We start from the raw sequence: 11,748 nt of genomic DNA on the forward strand, positions 1-11,748 counted from the left end.
GTTCCATGGCCGTGCAACACTATCCGGGTGGCTCTTGTCAGGGGTACCAATGATAGCCCTGGGCCACGCCCAGTGGTCACCCACCCTGGGCCTCCTTCCCACCCCTCCACACACCTGGATCATTCCAGCCCCAGACCCTTCCCTCTGCCAGCAACACCCCTCCTCCCTTGGAGCTCCTTGTCATTCAGGCTTCAGCGTTAATTCTCGCCACCTCAGAAAGGCCACTCCTGACCCCTAGTCTACAGGAGCCACCCCATCCTTCAGTTCCCCACCTGGCACTTTTGTTAGCTGATCTCTGTTTATTTACTGTTCACTGGCTGGCTCCCCTGGAACCACCTCTACTTCAAGTTTCTAAATGGCAACATTACGAAATTCTCCTTTCTGATTTAAGCCAGTTTGGGACAGGTTTCCTAACTCCTACCGCCAAGAATCTTACTGATATGCTCATGGGTCCTCACCAGCATGAAAAGGCCCTTCTCCCCTGCACATCCCCCTCCCTCCCCCGCCTGAGCGGAAGCCAACCCCACGAGGCCGGTGGCAGCACGAGTGACAGGAGACCCTATCACACAGGCCGAGGCCTGCAGGGACACGGAAGAGTCATCTGGCAAATGGCCTGTAGATTTTATGTTTTCCTTTATTTCTGTCGTGCAGTCCAAAAAAGAAAAATTGGTGAGAGAGAGGTGTGAAGAAAGGAAAGATGGGCTTCCTGGGAGCCAGTGTCCTGCTCTGGGCTCCTGCCCGTGACCCGCCCAGCTCGGGGGTTCCTGCTACAAACACACACAGGGAGGTGGCTGTGGTTATTTTCTTTTTTTAATGAAACTATATCACTGCTTACAAAACCTGCGTGAGCCCTCATGCCCACCCGCTTCACAGTTCCCTTGGCTCAGCCTCCGTCTCCCGAGAACTGGAACACGGTGGGCGTGGAACGGCCACCACCACCAACTCGATGACTGACGCGAGGGGAGAGCCCTGGGCTCCGACCCTGAGCCTTCACAGGGGGGCAGCTCTGCCTCCCATGTCCATTCCCGTCGGAGGCTGTACGAGGGTGGCCCCGCCGCCGTGGCTCTCAGGCCCCCACCCAGACCAGAGTGAAATGATGTGAGTGTCCCCCCAGAGACCCCCCTCCCCCCAGTAGTCTCTCTCCCCTCCCTCCCCCCACCCCGACCCTAACTCTACCCCACTACTGAGACGAGGCCCAGCTCCCGACAGAAGGGACAGGGCCTACAGGCTGTAGAACTTGAGGCTCCTGTCCATGCCTGTGGAGGCGATGAACTTGGCGTGGTGCCCAAAGGCCACCCCTGTGGTCAGGCCGCTGTGCTCTGCAGAGAGAGACAAGAGGCCACGGTGAGAAGGCTTCCCCTCCTCTGGGTCTGAGCATCGACCCCTGATGATATGCTCCCAGCCATCCAGTCCTTCCACAGTCAGTGTCTCTCGCACAGCCCGTTCCTGCTTGTCTGTCTGTCCCTGCAGGTGACTATCAACTCCCAAGGGCAGGGGTCCAGTCCAGTCTGGCCTGCACGTTTCCCTCCAGGGCCTCGCTGGGGCCTGGCACACAGCAGGCACTCAAGTTTTTGCTGGTGGGCTGAGGGAACAGAGGCCTGTCGGTCCCCCTCCCCAAAGCTTCTGAGGCAACCGCACTTCTGCTCAGTTCAAGCACTAGAACCGACCGTGCGCCAGACAGACGGCCCCGAGACAAAGCGCAGTCTCAGTCCTCCACATCTCCAACCTGCTGTTTTGAACACTTTAGCTGAGTTTTCAGTTTGGCTTAAAATTTCAGCGCTCAGCTTGCAGCAGAGATTTAGTTCTAACTCCTTGCTTGTACCCTAGTAATCCACTGGCCTGTTCCAGCCCCTGGTTCTGACTCTGGACCCTAACACAGGGCGGGGCTGGGGCAGGCGCAGAGGAGGCTGCAACACTCCTCACCTGACTCCGGGAGCTCTTGAGCGCCACTCGAACTCCTTCTAGGTCTAGGGTCACAGCTGCAGTCTCGCAGCTCCCCACTGCATTCCAGCCTGCTGCTCTACCTAACTGCTCCACACCAAGACACGGGGGCCCAGAGAAGGGGTAAACCCACGGGCCACAGTCAGCACTGGACACTCCCTAACACACACACACGGAGCGGGGCTCAGGGGAACGCGGGGGCAGAAGTATCTTGCATCCTGCCCACAACCTGCTAACAAGGACGAAAGTTTCATCAACAAAGAGCTGCAGCTGCCACTCGTGCAGCTCCCGAGGGGGCAGCAGGCACACTGTCACCCCACACGTGCCACCTGTGCATCACAAGTTGGCACAATCTGCAAAGCAGTGCCAATACGTGCATTTTAAAGAAGCAGCTGCAGCTCTGAAAGGGAAAGTCTCGTCCCCAGGGCCACACAACTAAGAAGCAGCTTGCGACACTGTGAGCCACTGTCTCAGCATTTTCTACTCGTCATCTCAGCACTTACAATTGCAATGGAGTCATGACCTGTGGAGGCATTCTGCATCTGCCTTCCCAACCTGACTGCAAATCCCATCAGGGCATAGCCTGGATCTCTCACCCACTGCTCCAAACCCACATCAGACTAAGACACGATATTGAACAACGGCAAATCCTTACTGTGTGCCAGCACTGTTCTAACTATTTATAAACGTATTTAGGTATACACAGTATTATATACATTGTATATGTATAGTTATTTTATAGGTCTACATATGTATATAAACATATATTTTATATATATGTAAATATTAAAATATATCTATATTTATTTATATAAACATTTACATATGTATAAACTCAGCTAAATCTCATAACTCCACTGGGTATGTAGTATTATCATTCCCCAGAGAGATTAAGTAATCTGCCCAATGTCACACAGCTTGAGGAGGCAGAGCCAGCATTTAAAGCCAGGCAGACTGACTCCTGAGTTCATTTTCTTAGCCACTAAACTACTGCCTGAGCTAGTGATTAAAGCGGCCTAGGCAAATTCATGCCTATCCCTAGAAATCCCTGACCCGAGGCTATTTCCCCTCCTCCCTGGGAGACCTCAGGATCCCAGGGCCAGCCGTACCTGTGAAGTGAAGAATCTCCGTCCACTGTTTGCAGATATAGATCTGCACATCCGTGCCCCCAAGGGCTAGGTAGGTACCACTCTGGTCAAAAATCAGTGACTTCACCTGCCAGAACCAGCAGAGGGTCACACGAGGGGAACAGAAACCGCACGGCAATTGGGGATAAGCAGACCCAGTTTAGATTAATTCAGCAGATAATCGACAAATGAGGAGGAGAAGCAACCGAGGAAGCTGGGGGAGGGAGGGGTCACACCTCAAAGTTGTTATCCAGCTGCAATGTCTTAAAGTTCTTAAGCTTGCGCAGATCCCAGAGCTTGACAGAGGAGTCGTCGGCCGCTGTAGCCAGGTAGTAGCCATTCTCAGAGAAGGCAATGCTGGTGATGGGGCCTGAGTGGCCAGGGAAGTTGGCCACGTTGGTGCGCTCCTGCGGTTGGGGGGTGCGTAGTAAAATGTCGGCCATGAACACAAGAGGGAGAAAATGGAGCTTACCAAACTCCTACCTCCAAGACATCCTCCTCCGTCCTTCAGGGAAGGACTGCTGGCAGGAATGGCAGGGATGGATGGCCAGGCCCAGGGCCCCCGGCCACACCTATCACGTCACCCACGCAGAAGCACTGTCCCTCCACCCTTGGGACGCCCCCAGGGCCAGGGGCCACAAGCAATTCATCACACTGTGAAATCACAAGAGCTCCAACCCCGGGCCTACCTTCAAGTCCCAGATCTTGATCTGGGAATCCATGGTTCCTGTTCCAAAGATGAGTCCATCAGGGTGGAACTGCGCACAGGTGAGAGCTGGGGAGGAGGGGAGATGGACCTGTGTCAGCCCACTGGGAGAGACCAAGTGTGACAGAAGGTGGGCGCCCTGCTCTGCACGCCCCTCGCTGGGCCCCGCACAACACCCAGTGCTCAGCACAGGACTGGCAGTAAATCTATTTGTAGAAGAACAAATGAGCAAACGACTCAAGAAAGCCTGAAAATAAACGATATGGAGCAAATGAAGACACAGCCCAGCGCCTCCCAGGCAACTCACAGCAGCCAGAGGTCTCATCGGTCACCTTGGTGAGCACACGCCCCGTCTGGATGTCAGAGAAGGCCCAGTACTGAAAACACAGAGACACGGAGCCATTAATCAAGTGGGCCCTAGGTTCCGGCAGCCCTTCAGCAAGGCAGACACTCTGGTTCAGCCAACCCTGGCAGACCAGGCTTGTCCCAGCAGAGAGAAGACGTTTCCCTCTTCTGGGGACCCGGGTGGGGTAGGCAGGATGGTCCCTCCTCTCAGGATATGCAAGCTCGGGGCCCAGCAGGCCTCTTCAAGGCCCTGGCTGGGAGCACACCTGGTCATCAGAGGAGCTCAGGAGATAATCGCCAGTGGCGTGGAGGCTGAGGCCTGTCACAGCGCTCTCATGGGCCCGAACAACCTGCACGCAAGACGCGTTCGGGACCGACCAGATCCTGATGGTGGCATCTGGGGAGGCAGAGAACACCAGCTCCTAAAGAGAAAGCAAAGAGGCACACTATGAGGGACAAAGAGCCGACCAGCGCAACCTTACAAGAGGGGACTGGGGACGGCCACACCCAAATGACTGCTCCTCCTTGCAGCCCTGCTCTGCCCCGAACCATCCCGTCACCCAGTGACACCTCCGAGGCCCAAAGGCGCAAGCTATGAAAACATCAATCCAACAGCATCTGGCCTCAGGAGGAGGCCTCGCCACCCAGTGGCAAAAAGGATAACTGAACCAGAGCCCAAGTTCCCACGGCCTGTTCCAGGGCCAGAGAGAAACGTGGCTAGGGCAATTATTTTATTGAAACAGTCACGGGCGGCTAACGGCTACCATCTGGGATGGTGCAGGTCTCAACAGGACCAGGTCTGGGAGGGGCTGTGAGTGTAAGTTCTACTGCCTCCCGCACTTCAGGATTTCAGGGCTAGTTCATCACCAGAAAAACGTGCAGTAGGGAAAGAACGTATAGTGTCACCAACCAATATTTTGCTTAGCTAGCACATCAGAAGCGTTAGGGTAAAACCAACTCCTATCTTTCATCAATGCAATTTCCTAAGAGAAATAACATATTCACACCCAGGAAGCAGGAAAGGAGTGCTTTCAATTTGAATAAGTTTAGTTTTATAAAGAATTCACCATGTTATTCTTTTATTTCTAATATCCTTAAGGTACAGAGAAAAGGCTGGCTACCTGGGAAGCAGGGACCCAGCCACTGTCCCACAGTCCCAGACCCAAACTGTCCTAGACTTACAAGTTCAAATCCCACATTGTCATTAACCTGGTCTAAGGAGCTGCCATGACCCCCCAAACCAGCAACTCTCCATCTCTTTTAACCCAGGTGGCTTTCAACGGTAAACAGCAAGTTCTTTTTCTTTTTTTTTTTAGGAAGATCAGCCCTGAGCTAACACCCGCCACCAATCCTCCTCTTTTTGCTGAGGAAGACTGGCCCTGAGCTAACATCCATGCCCATCTTCCTCCACTTTAGATGTGGGGCGCCTACCACAGCATGGCGTACCAAGCAGTGCCATGTCCGCACCCAGGATCTGAACGGGCAAACCCCGGGCCGCTGAAGTGGAACCTGCGCACTTAACCGTTGTGCCACCAGGCCGGCCCCCGAGCATCAAGTTCTTAGCCCCTACCCTGGAGGACCATGGGAATAAGGATACATCTGTCTTCCTCAGTTATGTGAGTAAAGAGTTTCTTGAGCTTTGTTTTCTGTAGTTTGTTTTAGAAAGACTGTAGGGTTTTTTCCTTTTCCTAACATAAAATAGGTCAACGAACATGCTTTTCCAAGCTATACATTTCCTCTCTGCCCCCAGTTTAAAGGTCAGTGCCTTAGGAGGTCCTCTGCGGAGTAAAGGGCGACCCCATGACTCCAAACAGACGCCCTGATGCCAGCTCTGGAAGAGTCGCCTCACCAAGGAGGCAGCCAGGGGGTGGGCGACAGGTTCCAGGACCCTAAACCACGGAAACAGGGCTCAGGAAGGAGGAACCAAGAGTGTCTAGGGGAACCTCTTACCTGGGAAGGGTGAAACACCACACTGGTGACTTTCTTGGTATGGCCTTTGAGGGTGGCCAGGATTTGCTCAGAACTCTTATCGAAGACAACAACATTTTTATCCGCCCCACCTGGAGAGAACCCAAATGAGATCCAAAAATGAGGCAGGCCCAAGAGGGTCCCTTTGCTGAAGAAGGTACTCTCGTCCCCAGCCGATGCCAAGGACAGGAGCATGCACCTTCCCTGCCGCCCTCCCCTCCTCGGCCTGCCAGGCCAGCTCTCACCAGTGAGGATTTTGTTGGTGTCGGAGGGGCAGAGGTCCAGAGCGAGGATCCCGGGGATGCTGGCGCTGTGCAAGCCCTGTGCAGAGAGCACCACACCAGAGCGAGTCATGGTCAAATCAAAGCAGGTCACAAAGCCACACAACGCCCCCACTCCCATCCTGGCACAGGGGAACAAGAGTGACTGCTGTTCCTTATCCATTGGGATTGGCCTTGTGCCCGGACGCAGTACCTCCCTCACTGCATTACTGGGAAAGCCAGGGCTGGGCTGGAAGAGAAGCCCTGGCCACTCAGCAGGCAAGGATGGAAACGGGGCCAGAGGCCCTGGATGGCTCTCCACCCACCGCTCTCCATGCTGGCCTGCCCACCCTGGAAACAGCATGGTGTGCCCTGCCTCCAAGACAGCCGGGACCCGGCCACTCACCACGTGGGATGCCACCTGCCGGTACTTGCTGAGCTCTTCTGGCTTCACCAGCTCCTCAGGCACAGTCTTCCCTCTCTGTAAAAACGAAAGAGCCCCCAAGGAAAGCAGCAATGAGAGCAGGATTCAGCCATCCCCCTTTCTCCTAAGGGGTCAACCGCCTCCCAGCAGCCAACTCTCTCTCCTGACTCCAGGAGAGGACTCACCTTCTTACGCTCCGTGGTTAGCACAGTGGCCTTGTCTTGAAGCTGGGAAAGAGAGGGGGAAACGGGCTCAATGTGAGACAATTATTCTGCCATGACAACAGCACAGTGGACACTGGTTGCATCTGCACTTTCACAAGCATCACCAAGAACTCATTATCCACCAAGTTCTGTGCGGAAGGCTTATGTGCATTATCTGTTTCCACTTTAACCCCAACCTTACAAAGTGAGTGTTCACGACCTTATTTCACAGAGGAGGCAACTGGGCCTCAGGGAAGTGAAGTCAGTTGCCCAAGGCCACAGAGATGATGTGTAGCAGAGAGAGAACAGAAGAGGGCCGCAGAGCTCCCGGACCAAGTCTACTCCACTGAGAGCTGAGATGCCTGTCGACAATCTGAACTGCTTGGAAAAGACATAACCTCTCAATGCCTACAAAGGAGGATCCGTGCGGTGAACAGAGCTGGACCTGGAAGCAGGGCCCAGCTCTGCCTCGTGTGAGCTGAGCCTTTGAATCCGAGTCTCGGGTTCTTCATCTATAAAATGCAAATGCTAACGCCTCGCCTGTCTCCCTCAGAGAAAAAAACACATAACGAAGTGTTTCACTATCTGCAAAGAACCCCAATAATGATAAAAGCTACAAGTCGCACTTATCAGTAATTAAAATTTTTTAAATTCCTATTATTCTCATTTAGAAGCAAGGGAAAGGAGACACAGAGGGGTTAGTTAAGTCAGCCCAAGGTCATAAAACTTCTAACTGGTAACATCAAGATACAAAGCCGGGGGGCCAGCCCGGTGGCATAGAGGTTAAGTCTGCACGCTCCACTACGGATCCCAGGCACGGACCTACACACGACTCATCAAACCATGCTGTGGTGGCATTCCACATACAAAATAGAGAAAGACTGGCATGAATGTTAGCTCAAGGACATCTTCCTCAAACAAAAAAAGAGGAAGATTGGCAACAGATTTTGGCTCAGGGCCAATCTTCCTCACCCAAAAAACAACAACAACAAAGCCAGGCAGTCTGGTGCAAGTCTGTGCTGGCACCACTCTACTTTATCCCCAAATGGATGGGATTCTTATTCATACTGGACTCAAGGCAGACGGTGAGAGCAGGACGTACCTTCTGGATAATCTCGGGAGTCATTCCCACCAGCTCGCCCAAATCCATTGGCTCACCTGCACCCTGAAGAGAAGAAAGGTGAAGGTGAGAAAGGCACAGGACGCAAAGACACAGGCACAAAGAGGACACGTGAGCCACTGAACGCAAACGGGCTGCTGGCAGGGAAGGGGGACACACTCACCACGACACTGGGCTGGGAGCTTGGCACAGCCTGGGGCACGATGAGACCAGCCTGCGGTTTCAGGGTAGCCAGAGCTGAGAGAGAAGATCATGTTAGAAAGGGGAGACGACCGAGCTGGACCAGCCTGGAGTGGGGATGACGGGGGAGATGCTGCACCTTCTCGGGCGGCAGTGACTTCCTTGGTGAGACGGGCAATGACACGGCAGGCGGCATCGTGCTGGTACAGAGCGTGGGACAGCTCTTGGCGGGTTGTCTGCAGCTGCTGGCGCAGAGTGAAGCTGTGTAGCATGACCGCATCCTGGGAGAGGAAAACACCACTATGAGGGGCTGGGGGGGGGGCAAGGGGCACCCAGCAGAAGAGACAGCCCTTGATAAGAGGACACTGCCTCCAATCCCACAGCCTAGACCAGTATCAGTGATCGGAGCAGCACCTGAGTGACCCTGCATGCCAGCGCTGGCAGCCACTCCCGAGCTCCTGGCTCATGCCAAACAGTGGGCAGACAGACAGGAGTGGGAGCCAGCCCTTTCCCATCCCCATCTTCTTTAATTTACCAGCAAATATCAGATGTTATGCTGTCACCTCACCAAAAGGGAATAATAATGCTGCTGCCGCCATTCATTAAATGTCCTCATTGTGTCAGGCACTGTGCCAGGCAGTCCCTCAAGATGTATGCATTGACTGACTCATATTTTAGAGCACCTATTACACACCACGTGCTGCTCTTATGCTGAGGATACACTGACGAATAAAACAAGTCCCTGACATCACCAAGTTTACATTCTAACCTTATTCTGATTCTCCCAATGCCCGAAGCCGGGCACTAATCCCTGTCACACGGTCAGGAAAATCAAGACTCGGATACAAGCAACGTGCCCAAGGTCACACGGCGAGGGAGCAATGGAGCTAAGTGTGAAACCCAGATCTGCGTGATTTCACCATCCAGGCTCCTCCTCTGCTATCACCCTACCCCTCCAAACAGAAAATAATGCTCCATCCCTCCCAGCCCCGAGTCCCAGTCCAGTGAGGCACTCCCTTCAAGCGGGGAAGACACCAAGTCTCCTCCGGGTACTCACCCACTCATCCTGCAAGGCTTTCAGAATGGCCGGGATGCTTGTGGCCGACGGAGGCTTGGGCCGGATTGGGTGAGCAACTGCGAGAGAGGGAAAGCAGGTCTGAAGAGCCATGACCCAGAGGATTCTTGCCCTCCACCGCTCTTTTCCCTTTGACCTGCATTAACAGATAGCCAGCTCCTCCTCCAGGGCACCAGTACAGCCTTCCACCCTCTCAGGCTCTGAGCTCTTAAGACGGCCCTACACCGAGGCCAGCCAGTGGGCACCTTTGATGTCGATGAGCTGCTCCTCAGACAGAGGCTGGTTGTTGATGGGGTCTGTGCCATTCTCTGCGATATACTTCTCAATGAGCCGCCGCTCGTAGACATGATGAGAGACGGGGGACACACACGGGTGCTCCGGCACTTCATTGGAGACTGCAGAGAAAAGGCAGACAGTGAGCCGGGGTGGCGAAGGGGACCTTGAGCCAAGGGGATGCCTTACTCGCTACTGGCCCCCACAAGACCACGCATCCCCACGCTCAACTCACAGGAATCAAGACATGACACCAAGCCAGTTTTGTACTATCCCCAGAATGCTTTCCAGATACCTAACCGGCTTCTCCATCAGGCTCCTGACAGCCAGACAGTCAACAAATAATTACTGCACAATGACTATGTGCCAAGCACCTAGACAGCAGTCAACGGTCCCTGCCCACCTTGCTTTTGAACAAAGACGCTTAGTCACCCATTATACTCCAGGAGAGGGAGATACAGGTGAAGCCACTCAAATCTCAGTCCAGAGCCTGGATGGATTATCAAAACAATTACAAAGCAATGTGACAAGTGCTGTAATAATAAAAAGTGTTTACACACTGTTTACTAGGTACAAAGCACAACTGTAAACACTTGCCATAGATTTAACTCATCCTTGCACAACCCCCAAGACAGGTACCATTTACACGCCTGCCTCAGGAGACTGTGCCCCCTGAGGATGGGGATCACAGCTGGTCTCTGACTTCCAGTACATGGGAGATGCCCAGCAGGCACTTGGCAAACATCTAAGAGATGAGTGCATGAGAGGAAGGATGGTGCTGGGGAACATAGAAAAGAACCTCTTCAAGAGAGAAAAGAAACAATGAACGTGAAAATACTTTGCAGACTGATTTCTTCAACGCAAAGACTCCTTTTCTAGACATCATTCCCCCTCCTTCCTTCTTCCCTCCCTTTTTCTGGATTTATGGAGAGGTTCTGAGATGAGTAAGGGGCTTGAGAGTCAGAAAGCAAGTAGAGAAAAGGATGAGAAACTAGTCACCTGATGAAATAGCGGGAAGGGAGATCATCCCCATGCCACCATAAAATACCAAAAGGAAAGACAGGACAAGGCACAAAAAAAGCACAGATTCGGGGTCAGGGACCCCAGCTCCATCACCCAGCTCTGCCACTTACAAGCTGTGCAGCTTTAGACAAGCCACCCTCCCCTTGAGCCTCACACCCTCATCTGTAAACCCGGGACCCTTACTTCTGCTTTGGAGAATTCCTGGAAAGATAAAATGAGATCAAAGACTGGGGAGCGCGCAGTAAAGCAATAAAGGCTTTATACACGTACGCTATTTTTATTAGTCGTGCAGGGCGAGGCTGGCAGCCCCAGACCTGGCTTCCAGCCCTGTCACTGCCTCTATCTCACTGCGTGACCTTCGTGAATTGCAGAAGCGCTGATTCCCGGAGTGGGACCTCAGACAACATCCAATGCAACGCCCTTATTTTGCAGATGGGGAAACTGAGGCCCAGAGCCTTGCGCCAGGTCACAAAGCCCATCGGAGGCGGCTCCTGCCCCAGCCCTCGGGTTCCCCGATTCCTGCACCAGCTCCCCTCGTCCGGACCCCAGGTCTCATCGCGTAATCGAGATGGCCGGCCCCAGGAATGCCTGCGACCATAAACTTGAGGCGTTACGTAAACAGTGAAGCGCTGTGCAAATGCACCCCCCGCAGAGGAGGAGGGGGACCCGCGTGCTGACAGGCCGCCGCCCGGCCTCCCGGGAGCCCTGCTTTCACCCCCTGCCCCGACCCCAGATCCTCCCGCTCGGCTCTCCGGCCTCCTGCGACCCGCGATCGGCCGCAGCCGACACTCACTCGAGCAGATCAGGGACATGGCGCCGTCGCTGCGCTCCGAGGCGCCTCGCACCAGGCTCCGGGATCAGCTTCTGAGCCGCCGCGGGCCACTTCCGGTTCCCCGCGGCTTCCTGGACGCTCCGCGGCGAGCGGGGAGCGACCCGCCGACCGCTGCTCGCGTCGCGCTTCACGTGGGACTGCGGCCGGTCGCGCGCCTCAGCCTCCAGCACCTAACGGAAACTGCCCTTCCCCAGAATGCAACCGGGCAGGAAAGGGCCCGCCAGGGCACACTCGGCTATTTCCGGACAGACTCGGCTCCTTCCGTAATAAC

General features: G+C 54.3%; 1 protein-coding gene across 1 annotated transcript; it reads right to left on the reverse strand.

The window, feature by feature from the left end:
- Nucleotides 1-792: 792 nt before the first annotated feature.
- On the reverse strand, nt 793-11,748 carry PRPF19 (pre-mRNA processing factor 19). The gene is made up of 16 exons (XM_008542654.2): nt 11,439-11,748; nt 9,595-9,744; nt 9,332-9,408; nt 8,414-8,555; nt 8,258-8,331; nt 8,077-8,139; nt 6,957-6,998; nt 6,754-6,828; nt 6,333-6,408; nt 6,070-6,179; nt 4,386-4,541; nt 4,082-4,151; nt 3,758-3,843; nt 3,305-3,475; nt 3,051-3,156; nt 793-1,319 (listed from the first exon to the last, which is right to left on the reverse strand). The coding sequence occupies exons 1-16, from the start codon at nt 11,455-11,457 to the stop codon at nt 1,222-1,224; spliced, it is 1,515 nt and encodes a 504-aa protein (XP_008540876.1). The 5' UTR covers nt 11,458-11,748; the 3' UTR covers nt 793-1,221.

Source organism: Equus przewalskii, chromosome 11, assembly GCF_037783145.1.
Source record: "Equus przewalskii isolate Varuska chromosome 11, EquPr2, whole genome shotgun sequence".
NCBI classification, from domain to species: Eukaryota; Metazoa; Chordata; class Mammalia; order Perissodactyla; family Equidae; genus Equus; species Equus przewalskii.

Coding starts and splice junctions, on each gene's coding strand:
- PRPF19 (XM_008542654.2), bottom strand. Junction 4,542..6,069: donor TGGTGTTTCACCCTTCCCAG/GTAAGAGGTTCC, acceptor CTTTCTCTTTAG/GAGCTGGTGTTCTCTGCCTC. Junction 3,476..3,757: donor TCAAGATCTGGGACTTGAAG/GTAGGCCCGGGG, acceptor CCCCAACCGCAG/GAGCGCACCAACGTGGCCAA.